Raw genomic sequence first — 24,705 nt, forward strand, 5'->3', positions numbered from 1 at the left:
TACAGTCCTCACCTGCTCCTCCATGAACTCCACAGGACACAGGCAACTCCTTTTCCTCCGACTGCACCCCCGGTGCACAGCTCACTACTTGGCACCAGGCAGACGCAACAGTGCTTATCGAACGAACAATGAGGGAGTTGAAAGACAAGGCAGGGGTGTCCAGAACTGGTAGCACCAGTAGGGGCAGACAGCCCTAGGCTTTAGGCCCCTTCAGCTCCTCTTGGAGCTCAGGGGGCTCCCTGCTCCCTCTCATGGCCAGCTCCAAGGACAGATGGGATTGGCAGACTTATTCTCACTTTATTTCAGGAGACGTTTGATCAGATGCAGTAACACTGATTCCGCGAGGGCAGAGGGCATGGGTACCCCTGAAGCAACCAGTATCCTGTAGCCCGAGGTGCCCCCCCAACCCCAGCCTGGGTTCCCCCTCAGTTACAGTTAAATAGAGAGAGGAAGACCTCCCCAGGGAGCCTTGGGGGGAGGGTGTGCCTCCTGCGCCTGCCCCCTCCATGCAGAGGAGTTTGAGCACGAGTATTTACAGTATTCACATCCACTGTACCCCACCGAACCCAGGCAAATACTACAGGCGGCCCTTCCCCAGGGGACGCGGCCAGAGAGGCTGTGAGTGTGTGTGTGTACGGGCGAGGGGAGTGTCGCGCGTGGGAGCACACGAATGCACTAGGGGCAGGGCCTGCTCCAGCCAAAGAGACATCCGTCTATAAGGTGCAGGTTACAAACAAGAGAGGACCACCCCGAGGCCCAGGCCGCTGCCATCTTTGTTCTGTCTCTTTCTCCTCCAGACGTCTTGGCACGTGGTGTAGAGGGGCATCTTAGCTGTGCCTTAGAGGACTTCTGAGGGAAAAGAAGAGGGGACGCGCTCAGAGGAGACCTGGCCCCCAGGCCCAGAGGGCTGCGGGGCTGTAGGGTGGAGCACAGGGTCAGGGAAGAGAGGCCGGGCCAGGGGAGCCCAGGGGAGGCTGCTGGGAGGGAGCAGGGCGAGGGCGCCCCCACCTGTGACCTGCGGCGGCTGCACCACGGCTTTCTTGAGGAAGGCCTCTGCCTCCGCGAAGGGCAGCAGCGCCTCTGGGGTCCGTCCCAGACCCTTGTCCCCAGAGGGTCCCTTGGGGGAGAAGCCGTTCTCCTGGTGTGCTGGCAGAGACTGGAGGCCGTTCACCAGAGACCCTGGCAGCTCCTTGCTTGGAAGGCTGTGGGTGCAGGGGCCAACGCTCAGCACCTCGCCTTCCAGGAAAGCCCAGGCCACCCCGGCTCAGGGTCCCTAGCAGTGCGGGCTGGTACCTCCACGGAGGCTCCTGGGGGGGCGGCTCCTCTGTCTGCCGGGTCTCCTTCTGCAGCCCCGACGGCCGCGTCTCCACGGCTTTCATGGGCTCTGTGCAGGGGAGGAGTGGCCGCCGGTCAGGGGCTGGCCACGCAGGGAGGTGGAGGTGGCGAGGCGGGTGGGGAAGAGGGCACAGGGGCCTTACCTGGGCCGGAATTGTGGACTTTCTCCTCCTTCCCGTCCTGCTTCTGCTGTGAAGAGGAGCAGCAGTCAGGCTCAAGGCCTGAGTGGACTCACCTGGCTGCCTGTGTGCAGTGCTCCTCTCCCGTGACCTGGGCGAGGGGCGGCCTCCATGGCGCCGCCTTCCGCCACTCCAGGTGCTCTGCGCAGCCTCCTTCCTGTACCCGGGCCCCTGCTCCCAACACTGCCCCCTCTGGGGGACCCCTGACCTTGGTTTCAGCAACGTCTGACTTCCGGGTCCTCTTCATTATCTCTTCCAGGCGCTGTGTGGAGAGCCCGTAGTAAGGTCCAAGCCCCGCCTGAGTCCCGAATCTCCCAGCAGCCAGCCCGGGTCTTGGGGCTCTTGGGCCTTCCCAGCTCAAAGCAACCCTTTCTAAGCCAAGAACCAGAACTTGCCCTGGAAGTAGGGTAGCTCCTCCTTGTCCTACCCTCTGCAAGACCAAGGCCAGGGCCGTGGACAGGCCGCTGGAGTCCTTCCAAATCCAGCACTGCCCCCTACACCCCCACCGTGCCCCGCCCGCAGGCCCCGCCCCCTCCGCCCCACGCACCTTCTTGCGCTCCTGCCGCTCCTGCTCTTCCCGCTGGAAGTGCTTTTCCCGCTCTAGACGCTGCCGCTCCGCTTCTTCCCGCAACCGAGCTTCGGCTTCCTCTTTCTGCCAAAGACGCCCATGAGCCCGGGGCGCCGGCCTCAGCCCCCCCTCAGGCCGAGGCCCCGCCCGCCGGCACCTGCTTCTGCAGCCGCTCCTGCTCCTCCTGCTCGGCCTGCGCCTTCTCGCGGGCCTCCTGCTCTTCCCGCCGGCGGGCCTCCGCTTCCCGCTCGGCCCGGGCCTCAGCCTCCCGCGCCAGCTGCTCCTCTCGCATTCGCCTAGGAGCCAGGGAAACTCGCTGGGTCTGCACCTCTTCCCCCGGCACCCCCAGCCCCTGCCCGGGGGCGCACTCACTTGTCCCTTTCGGCCTGCAGCCGCCGCGCCTGCTCCTCACGCTCACGCTGCTCCCGGGCCTGGCGCCGCTTCTCGGCCAGGAGCCGAGTGGCCTCTTCTCGGTCTGTGGTGCCGGCCATGGGTTTGCTCGGGGTCCCCGGGGGCGCGGGGGCTGGAGTTGAGGTCTGGGCGGCAGAGTCTGGAGGGGATCCAGGACCAGGAGTCATCACACACCCGCAGATACCTGCAGGCCCCCAGGACCGCAGTGGGACCCAGTCGCTCAGAGTGGCCTGCACGCCTGGTCTGGACCCACCGCAGGCAGGGGCCGCCTCTTCTGCTCTTCCAGCCCAACAACAGCGAGCACCCAGGCTCCCGCCCCGCCCCACCCACCTCCCCCCACACCGGCAGAGCTGGCGGCCCTGCCCCTCCGTACTTCTCTTCACTCACCTGCAGGGGTCTCAGCAGCTGGCTGCTCCTTGGGGGGCAGGGCTGGGGTGGGCGAGGGTGAGGGCGAGGGCGAGGGCACAGGGGAGGCTGGGGCTGCTGGCTCCTTCTCATCGCTGGCCCTGCCCTTGCTCTGGTTCTTGTCCTCAGGCCCTGCAGCAATGGCACTCTCCTTCCCCTCCTCCTTCCTCCGCACCCGCCCCTTGGGTGAGGCTGTGGTGCCCCTGGGAGATGGTGGTTTTGGAGGCAGCGCGTGGCCTGGCCCTGGGCTGGGGCAGGGGGAGGCAGGCCTGTGCCAGGACGTGGAAGGAGAGGCTGGCCGGGCCCTGCATTTGGGGCTGAAAGAAAAGGCATGGAGGGCAGTGAGTGGCACACCCTCTGAGCACATCCTCAACGCAGCAAGAGTCCCCCAAGGAGGTTAGCATCCCTACCTTCTACCCGGCCCTGAACCCAGTCTTTTCCTCTCCTGTGTAGTTGTTTGTAAGACCCCTGATGCCTGTCTCCCTCTTAGCCTGTAAGCTTAATGAGGGCAGAGATGGCCTTGTTACCCCAACACTACCCAACAGGTCATTCATTCATTAGCTATAGATGGGGTAATCCAGCAACAGCCAGTGGTATCTCATATGGGTGCCAGTCTCAGTTCCTGCTGCTCCATTTCTGATCCAGCTCCCTGCTAATGCACCTGGGAAAGCAGTGGAGGAGGACCCAAGTACTTGGGCCTCTGCATCTACGTGGGAGACCTGAATGGAGTTCCAGGCTCCTGGCTTCCCCTGGGGTGCAGCCATTTACAGAGTGAACCAGTGGATAAAGATTTCTCCCCTCTCTGTCACTCTGCATTTTTGTTGTTGTTGTTGAGTTACAGAAAGAGAAAGGGAGAGACAGAGAGATCTTCCATCTGCTGGTTCACTCCCCAAATGGCCACTACAGCCAGAGCTGAGCCAATTCAAAGCCAGGAGCTTTTTGTAGGTCTCCCACGTGGGTGCAGAGGCCCAAGCACTTGGGCCATCTTCACTGCTTTCCCAGCAGACAGCTGGATGGGAAGTGGAGCAGCCGGGACTCGAACCGGTGCCCATATGGGATGCCGGGGCCCAAGTGGAGGCTTAGCCCACTGCCCCACAGCGCCAGTCCCACTGCTTTCAAATAAGCAAATAGATCTTTTTTAAGAAAAAAAAAAAAAGAGGGGTGAGGAAAGAAGGAAGGGAGGGGGAGTGGGAGAGAGAGAGAGAGACAGAGAGGGAGAGAGAGAAACGAAAGAACTGACAGCGCTGGGGCGGGGCGCCCAGCAGGCGCAGGTGAACCGAGAGAACGAGAACGCACGGAGCGATCGCGCCCCAGCTACCTGAGCTCCGCGGCGGCGCCGGCAGAGAGGCGCGGGCGCGGGGAGGCCGGGAGCGACTGGCGCTTCTTGAGGCTGCGCTCCCGGGCCAGGGCGCTTTTCTCCTTCTCGTTTTCCCGTTCCTTGTCCTTCTTCTCCTTTTTCTGCACCTGGCGAGGGGGTGGGGGAAGGGAGGCAGTGGGAACACCGGTGAGCGGCCTCCACGCTGCCCGAGACCAGGCCGCTTGTCCCCGCCTGCGCAGCCACTCACCGGCGAGGCCTCGGGCCAGCGGCGAACCGCGGCGGGGCTGCCCCCGGCGCTGGGCTTGCGCCTGTCGCCGCGCTCCCCGGCAGGGGCGCAGCGGTGCGCGCTTCGTGGGGCGCTGCACGGCGTAAGGGGGCTGGCGGAGGCCGAGCGCGGGCACAGGGGCACGACTGCAGAGGGATGAGTGCGGTCGGGGCGCGGCCGGGGCGCAAGGCTGGCCCCTGCCCGGCCCCTCGTGAGAGGTCTCCCAGGGCCGCTGCCCCTACCCTGGTCCCGGCCGTTGCGGGGCAGTGTGACGGCGCTGCGACTTCGAGCCAGGAAGGAGAGGGTGGGCGTCATGAGACGATCCACGATGCTGCTCTCCCAGGCACTCAGCTGCAGGCTGCGATCTAGGGAGAATGCCAGGGGATACTGGTCAACGCCGGCAGAGGCACAACGGGGACCAGGGCCATCCCCATGCCTCGCCCAAGGACTCTCACTCGGGAAGATCCACCCACCCCATCACGCTGGGGCCACACTTGAGTTCCCCAAGATCTGGCCTCCACAAGGCACTGCATCCTCCATCACCCGAGGGTCCCCACTATGGCTCTCTCCAGGGGAAAGGGCTCTGAACTGTGAGTATAGGCAGGAGCCAGCCAGGGCTGGGGGAAGACTCAGATGTCCGATCCCCTGCATTTGGGACAGTGAGGGTCCTTGTGCTCCCCTGGCCCGGTGTGTAGGAATCCTGTGCCAAGGAGAGGCTGGAGCCTGCCTGGTTGCCCTAGGCCATCCTGCTCTCTCCCCTCAGCTGCTGGGTTATTTTTAAGCCTCAGTCAGGTGGGGTTGGTACAGCAGCTGATTTGGTTGCTAGGCAACAGAGCAACCAAATAAAAGCTAGAGAAACTTATAAATAACTCCTACCATGGCTCCTTCACAGTGAGCACCAGGGCATGGTGGGAAGGCAGGGCTGCGCCACCCTGGTTGGCCACAACTCTGGAACCAGCCAGGGCCATAGTGGCTATGGCTCTGAAGGCAGAGGGGGCAGGGTTGCATGGACCCTCCAGGATGAAGTCAGAATACGGACACTCTGCCTCCACCCTCAGGAACCCGGCCAGTCGGACCCGCGGGGAGCAAGGCCACCTGCCAGGCCACCTGCCCACGGTTGGCCCAGTGCAGGCTCACTGGCCTGGCTGGAGATAAGGCTGCCTGCCCATCCCCACCCCCAGCCACTACTCGGAACTTGCTCTGGAGGCCTCAGCCAGGCTCTCTGCCCTCTAGGGCATTCTTTTGTCTCTGTTCGTCTTTCCTGCAGGGCAATGGCGGCTCCCCTGAAGGGGGGGGTATGTAGACTGGGGATGGGGACCTGGAGTATGTGAAGGCTCCAGGGGCCTGGTGTTCTTGCAGAGCTCTGGAGGACGCTTGGTGGGGGCTACAGGGGACTCTAGAGGGGGAAGCTGGGCCTTCTCTTACTTCTACTGGGGGAGTTCCAGAGAGTGGCAGAGGACTTTGAGAGCCGCTTGTTGATTATAGAGTCCACGTGTTTGGGCAGGTTTACTGCCGACACGGAGCACCTGCTCCCACCTGGAGGGGAAAAGACACGGCATTAGGGCCGGGCCAGACGGGAGCCAGGGGGGCACTGAGGCCTTCCATGCAGGATGCTCCGAGGGCAGGGTGGGAGAGGGGAGAGGAGAAAGACTTGGCCTGGGAAAGGGAGGGACGCGGAGGTGACCAGAGTCAACCTGGGTTGGGGGAGCCGATGGAGAAGGAATAGAGGGAGGAGATGGTATAAAACCAGAGAAACTACAACCTTCCTGGCCAGACCAAAGGAAGCCATTCCCTAGGGCTGGGTGCTGCAACCCCTCCCCATAACCAGCCGGCGTTGGTGCTTGCTGACACTGCCCAGCCAAGGCGCTATGGATACAACACCCACGTACTGGGACAAATGCAAAGAAGTCCCTAAACAGAACAACCCACACGGTCACAGTCACTTGCACAAATCCACAGAGTCATCTGGACACACAAAGACAAGGACATGCAGAAAGGCAGAGAGAGAGGAGGCTACGCACGCATGCACAGACATGCACAGAGACAGACACAAACACCAAGGGACGATGTGTCAGACCCAGATGCACACAAGGCACAAGCACATGGAGGCAGCCCGGTGGTGACGTCTCTCGGAGCCGACAGTGGTGGATGCTTACCATGGGCCAGGCACTGTGCTGGGCACCACACACGTTACCTCACTCGATCCTCCAAACATCTACCTACAAGCTTGGAGGCACGCAGTATCATATCCCCATTTTACAGATGAAGAAAATGAGATATCGAGAAGTTAATGGTCACACCGCAAGTGCCAGAGCTGGACCCCAAGTCCGTGACTCAGAAGCCCTCACTGAGGTCTACAAGGTCACAAACACACCGAGGCAGACATTAAGCCATACAATGCAGATCCATGAGCAACAGACCCCAAGAGGTATGCAGCTAGAAACACAGAGCCAAACACAGTGACCATCCAGGCCAGCAAGGAATCAGACCAAAATCCATCATGGCTCTCCATGAAGACTGAGACACAAACATCTACCTTCCAGGTCAGAGGGGGACAGTTTTCTTTAAATGTCCAGGGTCTGCAGGGCACTAATGTCCCTTTTATGTATTACTGACCAATAACAACCGACAAGAGTGAGGAAGGCTACTCCTAAGATGACAGGTTTGAAGAGCAGACCAAATGGAGAGGGCCCGCCTCTGTTCTGCCGGATCATTTGCTTACAGACCATATCAGAGGACACAGTCACGTGGTGCAAGAGGCACCTGCCACAGGGAGCTGCCAGCTCCTCATACGAGGGTTGATCCCTTCCCGCGCCGGCCAGGCCCCAGCCTCCCCCACCCGCTCAGCAGCCCCTCCAGCCCACTCACTGGTCTTATGTCCGGGAGAGCCATGGTGCAGGGCCCCCGCCCAGGACCAGCGCTGCTGTCGGATTTCGGCCCATGTCTTCTTCACTGACCGCTGGATGGCTGCTTCGTAGCGTTCCTGGAGGGGCATGGGCAGAGGACAGGGCTCTGGGTTCGGAATCACTCGTCATAGAAGGGAGAGACGCCTTCCTTCTTCCCAAGACGACGCCTCCCAGCTTCCCCAGGAAGCTTTTCCTGACTCATCACAGGTAACCAAGGTTACCGAATCCTTGCTATGATTAAGGACCACGTGCACTAGATCCCTTTTGAGTTGTTCTTGAGGTGTTTTCATTGTTCTTGAGTCATTTCCTGGGTGTCTGAGTTGCTCTTTTGAGGACCTGGGTTCCTCCCCTGCCTGGGGCTGCTGGGCAAGCTCACCTCCCTTGGCACTGAGGGGTCCTGATCCTGGGGCTGTGTTTTCCCTTTAGCCTGTGGCCCCTGGGCAGGGCCAGGCCCCCTTCCCATCATTTCCTCTACTTGTGTGACAGAGCTAGGCACATGCAGACACTTGTCTGTACACAGTGGACCCTTCGTGCCTGCAGTCAACCAACTGCAGGCAGCAAGTATTGGGAAAAGAAGGAACTGCCTCTACACTGCACACACACAGACGTTCTTCCCTTGTCATTACTTCCTAAACAATACAGTATAATGATTGTTTATATGGCATTAATTAGGTATCCAAGTGATTTAGAGATATTTAAAGTGTACGAGGAGCAGGTGTTTGGCACCGGGGATAAGTCATTGCTTGGGGGTGCCTACATCTCATACTGGAGTGTCTGGTTCAAGTCCCAGCTACTCCACTTCAGCTCAAGCTTCCTAGGAGGCAGCAAACGATGGCTCAAGTGCTTGGATCCCTGCCTGCCACGTGGAGGACCCAAACTGAGTTTTGGGCACCTGGCTGTGACCTGGCCCAGCCCTGGTGGCTATTGTGGGCATTTGGGGAGTGAACCAACAGATGGAAGATCTCTATCTATCTGTATCTCTGCCTTTCAAATAAAGTGAAAATAAATAAAAATTGAAATATATGGGAATGGATGTGCATTGGTTATGTGCAAATATTACACTGTTTTATATAAGGGACTTGAGCATCCACATCTTGGTATGGGGAGATCCTGGAGCCAATTCCCTACAGGTACTAAGGGACAACCACACTACAAACAGACACGTGGCCTACTCACAAACATGGGTAGTGACAGTGCACAGCTATGGGGGCCTATGGCAGCTTACACGGGCACAAACGTGTTCATAGTTGTAAGGATGCCCAGTCATTGTGACACAGGGACACCGTTGTGGGTGTGCGCCTGGAGAGGACCACGTAGACACAGATGTCATGGATGCATGACATGCAACACACGAAACCGGTACACAGGTGTGGGCACAGTACACCGAGGTCCACACGGACCCAGCCAGGAGACGTGGCAAAGACACACACCTTGTTCTTCTCGAGCTTCTGCCGCTGCCGCTCCTCCAGGGCGGCTCGGCGCTGCTCGGCTCTGAGCCGCTGCTCCTCCAGCCGCCGCCGGCGCTCCTGCAGCTGCTTCTCCCGCAGCGCCTTGGCCTTCTCCTCCTTCTCCAGCCACACCGCCTTCTTGGCCGCTGTGGGATAAGGAGCCCAGGGCTGTGTGAGGGCTTCTGCAGGCTGCTCACAGCCAAGCGCATCTCCTCCAAGTGGCCGTCCCAGCCCTGGGTGGAGCCCCTCCATGCTCAGACACCAGCTCCCGCGGAAAGCATCCTGAACACACAGGCCTTGCAGGAGGCCTGCTTCTTCCCTGTTGGCCCCTTAGTCTTAGGGCTGGAGGAGAAATGAGTTCTTCAGGGCAAGATGTCCATCTGACTTGGGGTGCGACTAGAGAGCTGCCCACAGAACATGGTGGGAAGTGGCGATGTGGGGTGAGACGGGGCTTCTGGGTGTGAATCTCAGCCACTTTGCTAGCCCTGCCACTTAGACAAAGGATTTCATCTCTCTGGGCCTCCGCTTCCTCCTCTAATGGGCTGGGAGGACTGAATGAGATGCTGTGTGTGCTGCTCTTAGTGTGGCGCATGTAATGAAACGTTCCAGAAGCATCAGTGTTATTAATAGGATGCCGACGGCGATCACGACGCTAGCGCAACACTCACCCAGGTACTTGGCCCGCTCTTCTCGCCGCTCCTTTGCCAGCTTGTGTCTCTCTCCTGCCTTCTTTACATCTTAGCAGAGAGAACGAGCACAAACCCGTCAAACATCTTCCCCAGAGGAGCGGGTCCTCCCTCTAGCCTCAACCCATCCCTTTCCCCTCTCCACTGGGGCCAAAGAGAACCCCCGGGTGGCATCCAGGGCTAGGACCCTGAGCCCAAGGGTTTGAGCCCCACACTGGGGACATCACACACACCTGGCTTGGCGGGAGGGCTGTCAGAAGCTGGCACAGCCGCTGGGGATGGCTGACTGCTCCTTCGAGGTCTGGCATCACGCGGGCCTGTGGCTGGTGGGGTGGGTCCCCTGCTCTTTGCTTCCAAAGAAGGGGACTCTTCCTGTGGGGGAGCTGGCTGAGGCTCAGCCTGCCCTGGGGGGCTCTCTGCTTCCAGTGAGAGCCGCTTAGGGCTAGGGGCGTTCTTCATGGCAGGAGGGGTGTCTGGAGGAGTGTCAGGGACCAGGGCTGACATCGGTGGTGGTGGCGGTGGTGGGGAAGGGTCACCCTCTGGAGAAGGCCTTGGCTCTGGGGGGATCCTGGCTCCCACAGCTGAAAGACCAACACAGGAGAGGAGAGTCAGCCTGTACACCCACAGGGCTATCTCTCGTGCCCAAGTGACGCATCCCTCCAGGCGTGTGCGTTCTTGGTATGGGCCAGGCCCCGTCCCGATACTAACGACACAAGGGTGAGAAAGCAGCCCCAATCCCTGCCTGTGTAGCGCGCGCCCTGAGTGCCCGGCAGTCGCTGTAGAGCAAGGACTACGTCTGGGGGCAGCGTGGCAGGGATGGCTGACCTACAGCTGGGGGCTCTCTGGGGAAGCAACGACCAAGCTGAGAGTTGCAGGACGAGCTACACTGGGCAAAGCAAGAGGGAAGGGGCTGGCCAGGAGCGGTCATGTGCAGAGGAGTGGGAAGGTACAGGGCGCACTGGAAAAACGTGGAGAAAACTTTGTGTCCCTTACTCTTGCACCAAATGGTGATGCTGAGGTCCCACATCTGCCTCACTCACCTTTCTACTCCAGCCCTGGGTCCCAGTGCCCAACTCAGAGCTGGGCACAGGGGACTAACAACATGAAGCACTGAATGTGGCACAGGTGGGACACCCGTGTTGCTAAAATCCCGCACGGGGTAGGGGTGGGGGGCAACCAACGACCTCTACTTTGTAATGTCTTGGTTTTCTTCCCTAGCCACTCTCGGGTTTCTTCTAAGACATGACTATTCCAGGAACCCTATGAAAGCTAACCAGGTGCCAAGTAAAGAAGCCATGAGGTCTGGCAAATGAGCACAGAGTCATGCATGCGCACGTCATGGGCCAGCTGAAAGATGGGCTTCAGCATCAGGCAGGTGAGGATTTCTTTTCTTTTCTTTTTTTTTTTTTTTAAAGATTTAATCATTTATTTGAAAGTCAGAGTTACAAGGAGAGAGCAAGAGACACAGAAAGAAAGACAGAGATCTTCCATCTGCTGGTTTCCTCCTCAGCCTCAGGTGTCAGGGCTGGACCAGACCAAAGCCAGGAGCCAGGAGCTTCATCCCGGACTCCCACGCGGGTGGCAAGGGCCCAGACACTTGGGACAATCTTCCTCTGCTTTTCCCAGGCCATTAGCAGGGAGCTGGTTGGGAAATGGAGCAGCCAGGACTCAAACCGGCCATATGGGATGCCACCAGCGGCTTAACCTGCTATGCCACAATGAGGATTTCCGAGTTCACTGCCCCAAGACAGGAAGGGAAGGCTTGCTTTCCAGACAAGTAACCTTAGGCAAGCCATTCAACCTCTGTAAGTCTCAGTTTGCGTACCTGTAAAATGGAGGTAATGGGCACAAGCTAGTAGGGGTGGCAGTAAAGCACCTGGCATAGTTCATGTGCCAGCAAACACTCCATTCCTGCGGGTCTTAGGACGCCTCCAGGTCTTCCCAAGAGAAGCCTCTGCACACTGGTGCCAGGCTTCTGCTGGTGCCATCTGCTGTTACCTTCTAGGCACCGTGAAAGCCACAGGGACACACCAACCAACCTGGGCTTGGGGAGCAAGGCCAAGGTCCATGGGGTGGCACACATGGGGGAAACATTCCCTCTTCCTGGAGGCTCCACCCAACCACTCTTTTGCTCTGGGAACTCTGGCTCTCAGGCGCTGGCACACTGCCCCTCCCTGTGGGTGACAGTGTGTGTGTAGGGAGGAGTGCCCCCAGGAGTTGCCTATGGGACTTCTGGTGCCTTCTTCAGGGAGTTGGGAGTCTACTGGTTGGTTTGGGCTGTGAAGCCAGGCTATCTGAACGTGATGAATTCTGGCTTTCACGCTGTGTGTCCTTGGGCCAATGACAGACCCTCTCTGTGCCATAGTTCCTCTTATATACAGGGCAGATATTACCCACCTCATAGTACTGCAATGGTTGTTAGCTATAACAGTTATCACTAACATTGATATATTGAAGAGTGGGCGTGTGGCCTAGGAGTTGACGCCCACATCCCACATCAGTGTCCCTGGGTTTGACTCCCAGCTCCTGCACCTGTCTCCAGCTTCCTGCCAATGCAGACACTGTAAGGCAGCTGAGATGGCTCAAGTTCTTGGGCTCTTGCCACCCACATGGGAGACCAGGATTGAATTTCTGGCTCCTGACTTCAGCCAGGCCCAGCCCGGGCCATTGCAGGCATCTGGGGAGTGAGCCAGAGGATGGGAGCTCTCTTTGTGTGTGTGTGTGTCTCAGCCTCTCAAATTAAAAAAAAAAAAAATTAGATATTATTGAGAGCTTAGCTATGTAAAGCATTTTACATTTTAGTTTTTTTTTTTTAGATTTGTTTGAAAAACAGTGTAACAATGAGAGAGGAAGAGACAGATCTTACACCCACTGGTTCACTCCCCAAATGCTTACAACAGCCAGGGTGAGGCCAGGCCAAAGACAGGAGCCAGGAACTCCATCCTGGTCTCCCACATGGGCGGCAGGGGCTCAAGCACTTGGGCCATCATCTGCTGCCTTCCCAGGCACATTAGCAGGGAGCTGGACCAAAGCAGAGCAGCCGGGACTCAAACCAGCACTCCAACATGGGATGCAGGTGTCACATGCGGTGGCCACAATGCCTGCCCCCACATATTTAAGCCCTCACTGATAACAGTGATGAAGGAGGTGCTGGAAGCATCTCTTTCAAACAGGTGAGGAAAATAAAGCATAAAGAGGGTAAGTAATTTGAAGTCATTCAGCTGCTAAGCGAAGAGGCCTGGACTTGACCCCAGTGACAGTACCCAGAGCCCACGCCCTTACCTGTAAGAGGCGCTGGGAGATTACATCATCTGAGGCTCACACAGTCCCTCTTTGTCCCTTCCCTCCAAAGGCCTGGCTGGGGGTCTGCCTCCCAGCGACCTGTCCAGCTCTCTGTCTACCAGCTGGACACAGTGGGCCAGTCCCTTGCCATCCTATTTCCCAGTCAGCTGGAAGCCCCTGTGCCAACTCCAGTGAGTGATAAAGCTGGTGCAAGTCACCGCACTAGTCCATGGCAGTCAGGATTTGCACCCAGAACTGTGTGGGGCCCAGCCTGGGTGTGTAAGTACCAAGCTTGCAGGCTGAGGGCGAGGCCTGATTACTGCCACTCTCCAAGCACCTGTGCGTGCTGCGAGTGTTGCAAGGAAAACCAGTAGGCAGGTGTTTGGCCTCGCCTAGGCAAATCACACCCACAGGCGAGACAATGAATCCCCAACGAGGTCCTGACTGGCCACGTGAAGGGAGGCTGGGAGCAGGGCATGGGGGACGGAATGGGCATCAGAAACAGCAGAGGTGAGCAGGCGCGAGTGGGGACCTGAGCAAACCCTGAACCTGACTGAGCCTCAGTTTCCCTACAAGTAGCTGGTGCAGCAGGTCCATCAGCTCTGAGCTCCCGGAAGGGACTCGGTGAGCAGCACCCACCCGAAAGAACCACTTCTGCCCTCTCTCCTAAAAGCCCACTCTGCCAGGCCTTTCCAGGCCCCCGACCCCCTGCTGCTAAACCCGGCGGCCAGCTACAGCGTCCAACTCAGCCAGTCCCTGTGCCATCCCTGAAGCCCATTTCTGCACTTGGCTTGGTTTTCCTCCTGCCTTGTTGGCTGTTACTTCTGCCTTCTCCACTGACCCCTGCTTAACTTCCCAACCTAATGAGATGCACGGCAGGGCCCCAGGGCTCAGGAGGCGCTCCTGCTCCCGTCTTTTCTGTCTGCACGCCCTGGGTGACCTCACCCAGACTCGCGCCTTTAAACACCACCACTCTGCTGACGACAACCAAATCTGTTTCCCCAGCCCAGACCTCTCCCTGGAGGGCCAGTTTCGCTCATGCAACTCCCTACCTGACACCACGTCCCAAACTGAGCTCCTGAGCTCCTCCCCCAAGCCTGCTGCTCTTCCATCCTTCCAGCTTCTTAGGCCTGGGGGTCACTCGAGACCCTCTTCTCCCTTGCACCCCATGTCTGAGCTCTCAGCAGATCCTTTTGGCTTCATCTTCAAAATTCAAGTATATCCCCGGCCTAGTCACGTCCCACCATCTCTTCTAGCCCCCTGGGCCGCGCCACTTTCACCCATTATAAAAGACTCCTTGCTCCCATCCATTCTTTGTTCTCCCTTGGTCTTTTCTCAAAGACGGCCAGAGTGATTGTTAAAACACGTCAGATCTGGGTTAGGCGTGTGGTCTGGCGGTTAAGCGCCCTGTGTCCCACGTCGGAATGCATGACCCTGATGCCCTGCGCCACCTCCCGACTGCAGCTTCCTGCTCATGCTGGCCCTGGTGACAGCAGTGATGGCGCAGGTAACCGGGTCCCTCCCAGGTGGGAGACCCAGCTTGAGGCCAGTTTTGGCCTGGCCCTGTTCAGGCTGTTGCAGGCATTTGGGAGTGAACCAGCAGATGGGAGCACTCTGTCTGTCTCTCAAATAAATACATCGAAACAAGTCAAATTGTGTCATTTGTCTGATGACGTCCTCCAAGGACTGCCCCTCTCACGGGGAGGACAAACCAATGTCATCACAGTATCCATGAGGCTCAACAGGGCCCTTCCTCCCTCTGCAGCCCGCTGCCTCCAGGTCCCTCTCTCTGCCCCTGCTCTTTCTCTTCCAGCCGCTGTCCCTCAGCCTGGCTAGGCAGGCTCCTGCCTCAGGGTTTAGCACCTGCTGGCCCCTCTACCAGGAATCCTGTCCCCAGGTTCTGTAGGCCTCACTCCCTCACCTCCTTCAGGTCTTTTTTTTTTTTTTTTTTAAGATTTTATTTGTTTACTTGAAAGTCAGAGTTACAGAGAGGCAGAGGTAGAGAGAGGTCTTCCATCCACTGGTTCACTCCCCAGATGGCCGCAACGGCCAGAGCTATGCCGATCTGAAGCCAGGAGCTTCCTCCGGGTCTCCCATGCGAGTGCAGGGGCCCAAGGACTTGGGCCATCTTCTACTGCTTTTCCAGGCCATAGCAGAGAGCCGAATCGGAAGTGGAGCAGCCGGGATTTGAACCAGCGTCCATAGGGGATGCCAGCACTGCAGGCAGCAGCTTTACCCAGTACACCACAGCGCCGGCCCCTCCTTCAGGTCTTTACTCAAATGTCACCTCTCAGTGAAGCCTTCCCTGGCCTCTGCTGAAGACTGCAAACTGCACCGAAAGCCCCCCTCTCCTTTCCAACTCTATGTTTCTCCGCAGGCATCAACACTATCTTAACACGTCTCCCACGGCTAGAATGCAATCTCCATGACGGCCGTGCCGCTCTCTACTTTGTTAGATCGGCTCCAGCTCCGGGGCCGGAACAGCCCGGCACACAGGCATCCTGGAGCTGGCTGCGCCCTCGTGGACAGCAGCAGCATGTCTCTCCCCTGGGTGACTGCGCTATTCCCTCTCTGCTCTCCCATCCTTTCTAAATGCAAGTCTGCCCGTGGCACTCTTCCCCACTCGAACCCTCTTCCCGTTCCTCCGAAGATGAAGAAAATGCTTGAGCCCAACACACCAGTCCGGCGTAGTCTGAAGTCCCTGGCCTCCCCCAACATACTTCTTGAGTCTCCTCCCCTCCCCTGCTCTGCACTTCTTGCCCAACTCCGCTCACACTGACCTTTTTTAGTTCCAATAACCACCCATGCTCCCTCCTGCCACAGGGCCCTTGCACATGCTCTTTCTCCTCCTCTCTTAATGAACTCCTGTTTCACCCTTCGGGTCCTTGGCCACCATTCCCTCAGGCAGGCCTTCCCTGGCCTCTGGGATCGGGATAAATTCCTTCGTCTACGCAGTTGTGGCTTCGGGTGCCTTAGCATGGTCACTGTTGCGATTTCGACTTCCTTGTGTGACTCCTCCGTGATTGTCAGCCTCCTTCCTAGACTGTGAGGCTGGCCCACGTCTGCTCTGTTCACCCCTGCATCACCAGTGGCTACCGCAGCCCCAGCCCGAGGACACGGAGGCAACCACAGAATGCAGTGGAATGAGAACCAAGCACTGGGCAGGCCGGCGGGCACTGGGAGGGTGTATGCACCCTGATAAAGGAGGACCCACGTGGTGAATGGCTGTGAAGGCACAAACACTTGAAGGGAGCAAAACAGCTCCCTCTCAACACAGTCTGGGCAGCTGCCTGGACTAAGCCACTCAGGTAGACGTTAATAAAAACAGTTATGAGTGCTGACCCCAGCAGCTCAACAAGAGAAACTTCTCAGGAGGCAAACAGGGTGCCTGCAGCTCCTCTTGTGACCTGGCAGGCTGTTGGCCCTGAGTACAAATATTTTCTCAGAATTATGCCAGCCCTGATGCAATGGCACCAGGACAGCGTTATTGGGAACAAACTACATTAAATCCAATTCATTCCGTAGTTAATTATCTGAACAGTATGGCTAACCTCTTTCTGATTATCCCCACTTTCAATCGCCAAATGTGATCCTTTAGCTACTTCATCTAATCTTATTTTGGTTGGCGGCAGATTGCGAGGTTTTTGCTGTTGCCAGCTTTGTATTGCTATGCTGCTATCGACCAGAAGTGTTTGCTGAGAACTGGATAAGAGGCAGACAGTTTGTATTTCTTTCTTGGCACACAGAGCACTAGCAGAGCAAAGGTGCAGGAGCTGGTTACACAGCATGGTCAGGGTCCCGGGTCCCCAAGAGAGGCTACCCCAGGGTCCGCAGGCAGATCGGGGCCTCCTCCCTAGGGGGTGGCCAGTCACAGGGCTCAGGGTGCTGACTTCCCATGCCCACCCTCTGGGAGCTGGCACTGTCCTTTCCTCTCGCCCCTCCCTCCTCCAGCCCCAGCAGCTCCTGCCAGGCCCAATATTCCCAACAGCACGGAGAAACCCAGCCTGCCCCTCTGAGTGTGAGGGGTCATCGAGAAGAGGAGGCACCTTTGTGATTTCTGCAGCCCTGTGGCCTTATACAGGACCTGCCGTCTGGATGGACAGATGGCTGGCTGGATGGCCGGGGGTACTGAGGAAAGCTACCAAGCCAGCACACAGAGCCCCAACTTCTCCAAAGCCTCGTCTGTGAACACCAAATACAGGGGTCCCGTCCCAGCCCTGTGTGTCCCGTCAGCTTCTAAGCCGGGCAAGTGAAGCGAGCTATTTTGCTGAAGCCCTGCCACGTCCCAGGCGCTCTGTCTTAGCTAATTCTTAGGACACGCAGAGGGAGAGGGTAGGATGGCCCCGTTTCACAGGTGAAAACACTCTTACTCAGGCAAGTGGCTTGTTCACGTTAGTGTCAGAGGTAGGATTTGAACCCAGGGTTGTCTGATGACAAAACCCTCCTGTCACGCCATTTCTGGCAGGCAGTCACACCACCCCTCCCTGAGGCTCCTGCCTGCTCCCTAAAGCAGGAAGTGATCCGGTGCCTCCCCAGGGAGGCTTCCCCCACTAATGCAAAGGGTACAGGTGGGGCAGGCAGGCACTGAGCTCAGAGCGCAGGAATGCAGGGAAGGCAGGCTCCTGCCCAGGCTGGCCACCAGGCGGCAGGAAGCGAGGTGCCCGGGCAGGGGCTGGGGGCAGTGCTAGGGAATGACCAGGTGAGAGCTGGGCAGGAGACGGGCGCACAGATGGCACCCCAAGTAGGGGCAAGGGGAGGCAGAGGCACGATGCGGAGGCAGCTGGCACCGAGCCTACACCCCTAGCAAGAGCCCCGCTGGCTCTCACAGGAGCATGAGGTGGCAGCACCAGACCAGGCAGCCAGCAGTCAGCCAGGCAGGCAGGGAGACAGAAGGACACGTAGCAGTGGGAGACACCAGACCACGCAGACGGAGCTGCACAATGGCGAGAGATGTGATACATTATTTTCTGTCTCCCTCTCTCTCTCACACACACAGAAAACAGAACTGTACATGGGCACGTGTGCCCAGGCATACACCCCACTGAGCCAGGCACCTCCTCTGAGGCCCGGACGAGCCTTGGAGACGCACATGAGCACACAGACACAATGTCCCTGGCATATCTATACAGCCGCATCCCGATCACTTCTGCCCTACCCTTTCCGGGTCCTTCTTAACTCCAGCCCAGGGAAAGTCCAACTAATGAGAGCGAAGGCTTTGCTGCATGTGGGCCCCGCTGAACACTCTGAAGTCACTGGTTCCCTTACTCTCGGCCGCAGTCCTATGAGGTGGGTATTCTTACCCCCTCCTACAGATGAGGGAATGGATTCAGAGAGGTCACGACACTTGCTGAAGCCACACAGCTGGTGAGGAGTGCAGGTGGGCTTGGACAGTCTCTGGCCTCAAAAGCTCCCTGGGGGCAGCCTCCCGGGGTAGAGAACGGGTGGAAGGTGGGAAGAACAGTTGCTGGGGACACCTGATTGTGAGGCTTGGATGGAGGTGTCCGCACTCTGCCCCTGGCCAGGAAGGATTCTGTGGCCCCAAGAGTGCACCCGGACAGGGGTAGCCTGCTGCAATGGGTGCACCACAGGGCCCTGGGGCCAGGCCACACGCATCAGTGGACTAGAGAAAGCCGGGAACCCGACTAAGACTGCAGATCTGAAGGAGCTCCCTGGCCTGCTGGCGTCCATTGTTCCCAGCCTCCAATCAGGAGCACCCACTTCCTGTTATTTTAGGCGGCAGGAAATGACCCTATCCCACAGCCCAGGCCCCACCAGTCCCTCCCTGGGCCCAACAGGGCTGCCTAGGCTGGGGTTTAGATGCTGGGGGCAGAGGCCTGGCCTCAGGCTAGGGCCTGGGGATGGCCCACTGGCTAGACAGGTCACCACTGCCTGCCCAGGACCTCCTTCTGGTCCAACCCGGCAGAGTTGACAGGGGACCCGGGGTTGTGCTGGGTCAGAGAAAAGATCCTGGGGTCCCCAAAACCAAGATGCCCAAGGAAGACCACTCATGGAAAGGTCAGACCTTGTCACTGGCTGGCTTGGTTGTGACAATTCAGCAGACTTCTTTAGTATTATCCGGCGTTAGACATTATTTATTTGAGAGGCAGATAGAGATCTTCCTTCTGCTAGTTCACTCCCTAAATGCCTTCGGGCTGGGCTAAACTGAAGCCAAGGGTCAGACCTCAATCGAGGTCTCCCACGAGGGTAGCAGGGACACAACTATTGGATGGACGCATGGTCACCTGCTGCCTCTCAGGGATGGGATCAGGAGCACAGTCAATGAACCCAAGCACTCCAAAAACAGGGTGTGGGTGGGCCACAAACCCATCGCCAGCACAGGCCTGACAGAGTTCTGAAGTCAAACCCCACCTTTGCCAGTGCCTTGCTGTGTGTCTTCAGGCAAATGACTTCACTTCCCTGGGCTTCTCTGTTAAGATGGGGATAATCCTGGTCCCTCCTCCTGAGAGCATCCTGGGGGACAAGTGGGGAGCCAAGGAGTCAGAGCACTCGATGTGCCCACCCCTGTGCCAGACACAGGGTAAACAAGACTGGGAGGTAACAAATGGGCGCCAGTTTGGTTCACCAGGGAGGCTGTGCCCGGCCCACAGCGCCCCCTGACAGGTGAGGATAGTGAGGGAGGGTGGCAGTACCTCGTTCTCTACCCCCTGCCCTGCTCCCTGCTCCCCTCAGGGCAGAGTTGCAGCTGAGAGGTAATGCAGGCAACACTGAAGGCAGTGCCTCAGGGTGCCAGGCAGAGCCACCACCAGCCAACAAAGCTGCATTATCTGGGCCTGGCCCCTTGGCTTCCTCCCTGGCCCCAAAGCCCAGCGGGGACCCAAGGACATGCCTGCTGTCTTACTTGCTGCCTTGCTGGGCCCTGAGACCTGCCCTCACTGCCCTCAAGTGCCACCACCCTGAGCCGCGATTTCAGCCCCTTCCCCCTTCCCTCATCCCTCCCTCTCCAGCAGCAGGTGCCTATCCTGGGGGAGGGGTGGAGGAGGCTGGGTTGGCATCCTCCTCATTTGCATGGGCAAAGCCCATTAGGGGCTCATTAGAGGCCTCATTACCGGGCCCACCAGCCCAAGGAAGAGGGGCAAGTGGGAGGTGCCAGCCAGGCTGGCTGCTGCATGGAGTCGCAGCCCATTGTGCCAGCCTCACCAGCTTCTACTCATGCTTCAGGTCCACCTCAAACGCCTCCTCCTCTGTGAAGTCTTCCAGGAGCACAGCCACTGCCCACTGCAGCACCTTCGTGCCTGGGCCCCGTAGGGCACACTGGGCGCTCCCCTGGGCAAGGACTGGGTCTGAGGCACTTTGCTGCCGTGCTGGCCCGCGGAAGGGCACCAGTGTAGCTGTGCCAGGTGGCTGGTGGCACCCATGTCTTGGGTCTTCTCTCCTCCTCCTCACCACCCCCCTTCAGGAACTGAGCCCCTCTCGTCCCCAGATCCACCCCGGCTCGTGCCTCCCCTCCCGCTCGCCCTCTGTCCTGTATTTACCTCCTGAAGTTCTGATTCATCACATCTCTCCTCAGGCCCCGAAGAAGTGAGCAATGACAGCACAAAGAGCTAGCTCCTGCGGACGAGCTGGTGTTTTATGAGTCTGCCTCACTCAAGGAGTCCAAGGTCTCTACAGCTCACGTCTAGCATTACTCTCATCTCAGAGAGGGGAATACTGCACACTTGGGTCAAGAGACTTGCCTGAGGCCCCAAGGCAGGAAGCGGAAAGTGGGGACTTACACTGTTTGAATTTGGAGCCCACCCCCTCCAACAACCCGACTCGACCCTGGAGCCCTCCCTCCATCCTCCACACCTCCACGCTGGCACGGCTCCAGGAGATAACCACACTAACGGTAATAACACTTCATTGTGGGTGTCTGGTGTCTGTGTCAGGTTCCCTTACACACCTCACATCTAACCCTCACGTTAACCCCACCAGCTTGATGACACTACCCCCATTTTCTGAGGGAGAGGGGACAGAAGTGATGGCTCCAGGAGGTAAGTCACTGGCCCCAGTCCTGTGGCCAGTAGATGACTAATTGGTCTCCAGACCCCACGGCAGGCACCACGCTTGTCCCCTGTGCTGCACAGCCTCCCGTTAACGCTCATTGTGCACCTGCACAAGGGGAACTCAAAGGGGGCAGAAGCCATGTCACAGGCACTCAGTCTCGGACTGATGCCTCGGCAGCTCCCAGGACTCGTGCTGGAAGTGTGACATTTATTCCTGGGAAGCCCTTGCCGCACAGGGGATTCCCGTCACCTTCAACTGTGTAGGGAATTCCATGGGTCCCATACAATTCCATCTAGACCCCTGTGCACAGTGCACAGAAGACCCTCCCCCATCCAAGACCCTGTATGCCCTCACCCCCACTCAGGCCTCCCAGGAGAACCAAGCAGCCCACCAGAGTCTTTATGTTCAGTCCACGCACCCTGGCCAGTGCCCTCATTATAAACTACCCACTGGGTCAGACCCTCTACTGCCAGGGCACCACCCCATGCAGGCTGCCATGTGCACACTAATGCTGGGGACCCTCAGGTGCAGGGGGCGGGTGGGGCCTCCCTGGATGTCCCCTCAAGCTCAGCAGAGCCCAGGCGGGCCCAGGTACCTTGTTTCCTGTGCCCCCGACACCCAGCAGTCTGATGGCAGCCCCTACTTGGTGTCCTCCCAGCTCCCACACCCACACCATTTCCCTCCAACACCCACGGACAAGCGGCCCCACCTCGTCGTGGGGCTCCCCGCACGCACAGACACTGCTCCAACCTGGGCCCACACCCCAGCAGGTAGGGAGGTGACAGCATTAGGCTCCTGGACTCCGTGGGGGTGTGGGAAGGGGGCCCCTTCCCCGCCTTGAGCCAGTGGGACTAGAACTCAGGTCCTCCGTAATCATGCTCTTCCTGCCCTTCCCGGAAGAAAGAGAAAGAGCCTCCCTCTGCCACCAGGCCCAACCAGAAAGCTGTCCCCACCCCCAACCCCCCATCAGCTGCTCCCACATCCGAATGGGATTTGCAGAAGTCCCGGGCAATGGGGGTTGATGTGGTGAGGGGTAGGGAGGGGGAGCTTCGGTGGTCTGGGGCCTGCAGAGAGAGAGAGAGAGAGAGAGAGAGGCAGGCTGGCAGAGTGTGTGTGAGGGTCAGGGGCTGATGTGGCAGGTCCCCAGGGTGCTGGCCTTGAGTCGTCACCTCTTGCTGCAGTGAGAGACTCAGGCCCAGAGAGGCTGGAAAGGAGGGCGGGCGGCGGAGGCAGATTCGCTTCTGGCCCCCTTCTCCCCAAATCGGGCTGGGTGGGCTCCGCAGCGGGCCTGGCTGCAGGGGAGGCGGCCCACTCCCCAGCTCCCGCCCTCGCCCCAAACAATGCCGCCTCCCCCTCCCCCTCGCCTTTATCCGGCCGGTTACTTGGCAGCCGCCGCGAGGGACCTCCTCCTCCCCTCCCCTCCCCGCCAGCCCGCAGCGGCAACAGGCCCTTTGCGCGGCAGCTGGACGGATGGGGTGGGGGCGAGGTCTGGGCCAGGGCCTTGGGCGTGGGGGCATTCGGGCCCAAGCTCCGGAATGCAGGGCGCCAGGCCTGAGAATCTGCACCCCAACACGCACACGCACACCCGGGCTAGGGTCACACGTGCCCACAGGGATGGGGAAGCGGACGCAGCCCCCAGCTCATCAGTACTCGAGGCTCTTCGGGGCCCGGAGTGGGCCGAGAAACCGGAGATGGCATCGGGCTGGGGCGGAAGGGTCGTCCCAACGACTCCCGAAAGGGTCCCCGCGGAGCCCGCCGCCGGGCGCCCGCGGTGGGGGAGGGGGCAGCTGTCAGAAGATGCGTCGGTGGCCCCGGGCCGTCGCCGCCGCCTTTATTTTTAAACTTCCTAGCGGCCGGAGGGCGGCGGGGGAGGGGTCCCCGCTCGGCGGCGGCCTCCGCGCCGTCCTCGACCTCCCGCCTCGGGCCTCTGCGTGGCTCCCGCCATACCTGAGGGGGCGCCGGGGCCCGGCTCCGCGTGTGGGCCGCTCTCCATGGCTGCGGCGTCACCGGGGCTTTCGGGGGTCTCAGCGGCGACGGCGGCGGCGGCCGGCGGCCAGGACAGGGCTCCCGCGGCGCATCACGCCCGGCCCGACCCGGCGGGCAACGACTCGGAGGCGGCGGCGCTCTGGAGAAGAGTAGGGCTGCCGGCCGGCAAGGCTCGGAGTCGCCGGCCGCCCAGTGTTCGTGGGCTCCGGCCGCGATCCTGCTGCCTGCCCGGCGCCGGCCCAGTCCCGGCCGCAGCCCAACCCTATTGTACCGCCCGGGCTGGGCCTGGCCTCTCGGCTGGCGCGTACCAAGTGCGACGCGGGGAGGGCCGCCCCGCAGCGGCCCCAGTCCCGGCCCCGCGCGCCTCGCCCCGCCCCGTCCCGCCCCCGGGCGCGGCGCGCAGAACCCCGCGACGCCTGCGGTGCGGCCACAGCGGAGGGGGCGCGGGGCTGCGGGCGGGCGCGGGCGGCTGCCTCCCCCTGCGGCCGCGTTGGTTCGCGCCACCGCGCGAGCAGGCTATGTAGGGAGCGCTCGGGTGACTCACCCGCCGCGCGGACCGGCCGGTGGGGGAGCGGCTGGTAGCCCCCAGGCCCACCCTGGGGCCTGGCCGGGGCTTAGGCTCCGGGGCTGAGCGGCAGCCTCAAGCCTAAATTTTCTCCCAAGACTCGACTTAGGGGGGCGGGGGGAGGTCGAGAGGCACGCGGGAGGGTCCCGGGGAGACCCCTTCCGGGGCTGCGCTTGCTCTGTCCTGGCGGTGGCTGGGATGGGCAGAGCGGTCTGGGAGCCTCGCCGCCGCCGCCCTTCCTCCAGCATCCCGGGGCTGCTGCCTTCCCTGCTCTAGAGGCGGTAATTACAGCTCTGCACGGCTGCCTTACCCAGGTCTCTAATCTGCTGGGTCCCTCCCGACTCCAAACTGGGTGGTCCTGGCCCTGAACCTCCCCTACCTCCACAGAACGACCCCTGCAATCTCCCCAGAAGGGATTTCTCCTCTGGAACCTTTCGGGAAGGGGGGGGGCGCGGCTCCACTCCCAGACACAGCCCTGCTCCTCAGGCCTCTGGGGTGGACCCCAGCCCCCTTGGTGCCCGCTGAAGTGAGGGCCTCGAGCCAAGTCCGGCCCAGCCTGGGGCCGAAGAGGCAGCTTGCTGGGAAGGTGGATCGATGAGGCTGCTGCAGCCGCAGAGACTGACCCAGGGAGGAGGGAGGAGACAGCTGGGCCCAGCTCACCCCGGCCCTGCCCTTTGTCCTGACCCCCCAGAGGTCAGTTCTCTGGGTCTCCATTGTCCAGGCTCGCTGAGATGCTGCCCCTCTGCCCCCTCCCCTTCCCTCTAGAGCCCCCTTTCTTTGAGCAGCTCCGGAGAGCGAACTCAGAAGGGGGAGAGTGGGGAACCAGAGGGTGGGAGTCGGGGGCAAGCCAGGAGCAGTTCTTGCTTTGGAGGGTGAGGGGACGTGCGCAGCTGGGGGCTGGAGCCTCTTGAGAGAGTTTGGGGAGGGAACGGTGCCCCTTCTGCTCCAAACCCCTAGAAAAGGGGGTTGACTGTGACTGCAGCTGGGAGGCTGAAGCTAGTGACCCAGCTTGGTCATCTATAAATTCAGGAAAATAACAGTGCCATGAGGTTAGAGATGGAATAAGGCCATGTGGATGAAGTGCTTAGCACAGAGCTCGGCAAACAGTAAGCAATAAATAAGCATGATGATGGTGATGATGATGGTGATGGTGATGATGGCTTTGTTGATGAAGGACCTTCAAAGGTTTAGGGGAAAAAAAACAACACAAGGAATCAGGCTGAGGAGCAGGTCTCTGCCTTTGCTGTTAGCCACCCATCTGCCGGGGGAGGGCGCCATGAGGGTGCTGGACTCATGACTGTCCTTTGTGAGGTCAGAGGCCTCAGGGCCTGCAGCTTCAGAGCTGGA

At 59.7% G+C, this 24,705-nt stretch overlaps 1 protein-coding gene across 8 annotated transcripts; it reads right to left on the reverse strand.

The window, feature by feature from the left end:
- Positions 1 to 277: 277 nt before the first annotated feature.
- MAP7D1 (MAP7 domain containing 1) lies at positions 278 to 23,174 on the reverse strand. Of its 8 annotated transcripts, none has more exons than XM_070078757.2 (18): positions 22,755 to 23,108; positions 9,755 to 10,102; positions 9,504 to 9,572; positions 8,818 to 8,981; positions 7,350 to 7,464; positions 5,907 to 6,017; positions 4,724 to 4,846; positions 4,464 to 4,627; positions 4,217 to 4,362; positions 2,881 to 3,215; positions 2,455 to 2,632; positions 2,240 to 2,378; positions 2,062 to 2,166; positions 1,723 to 1,776; positions 1,479 to 1,524; positions 1,294 to 1,384; positions 1,009 to 1,202; positions 278 to 849 (listed from the first exon to the last, which is right to left on the reverse strand). In XM_070078757.2, exons 1-18 carry the CDS (start codon positions 22,798 to 22,800, stop codon positions 839 to 841), a joined length of 2,439 nt encoding a protein of 812 aa, XP_069934858.2. In that variant the 5' UTR covers positions 22,801 to 23,108; the 3' UTR covers positions 278 to 838. The 8 variants fall into 8 exon arrangements, with proteins under 8 accessions (XP_069934858.2, XP_008271898.3, XP_069934857.2 ...); XM_008273676.5 differs by having other exon boundaries at positions 1,479 to 1,521; positions 22,755 to 23,071; XM_070078756.2 differs by having other exon boundaries at positions 1,479 to 1,521; positions 4,464 to 4,846; positions 22,755 to 23,174.
- Positions 23,175 to 24,705: the final 1,531 nt, after the last annotated feature.

The sequence above is a fragment of the Oryctolagus cuniculus genome, chromosome 7 (genome assembly GCF_051225735.1).
Source record: "Oryctolagus cuniculus isolate XC-2025 breed Fujian yellow rabbit chromosome 7, ASM5122573v1, whole genome shotgun sequence".
NCBI classification, from domain to species: Eukaryota; Metazoa; Chordata; class Mammalia; order Lagomorpha; family Leporidae; genus Oryctolagus; species Oryctolagus cuniculus.

Coding starts and splice junctions, on each gene's coding strand:
- MAP7D1 (XM_008273673.5), bottom strand. CDS start 22,800: ATGGAGAGCGGCCCACACGCGGAGCCGGGCCCCGGCGCCCCCTCAG. Junction 7,465..8,817: donor AGAAGCTCGAGAAGAACAAG/GTGTGTGTCTTT, acceptor ATGCCCCTCCAG/GAACGCTACGAAGCAGCCAT. Junction 2,633..2,880: donor AGCTGCTGAGACCCCTGCAG/GTGAGTGAAGAG, acceptor GATCCCCTCCAG/ACTCTGCCGCCCAGACCTCA.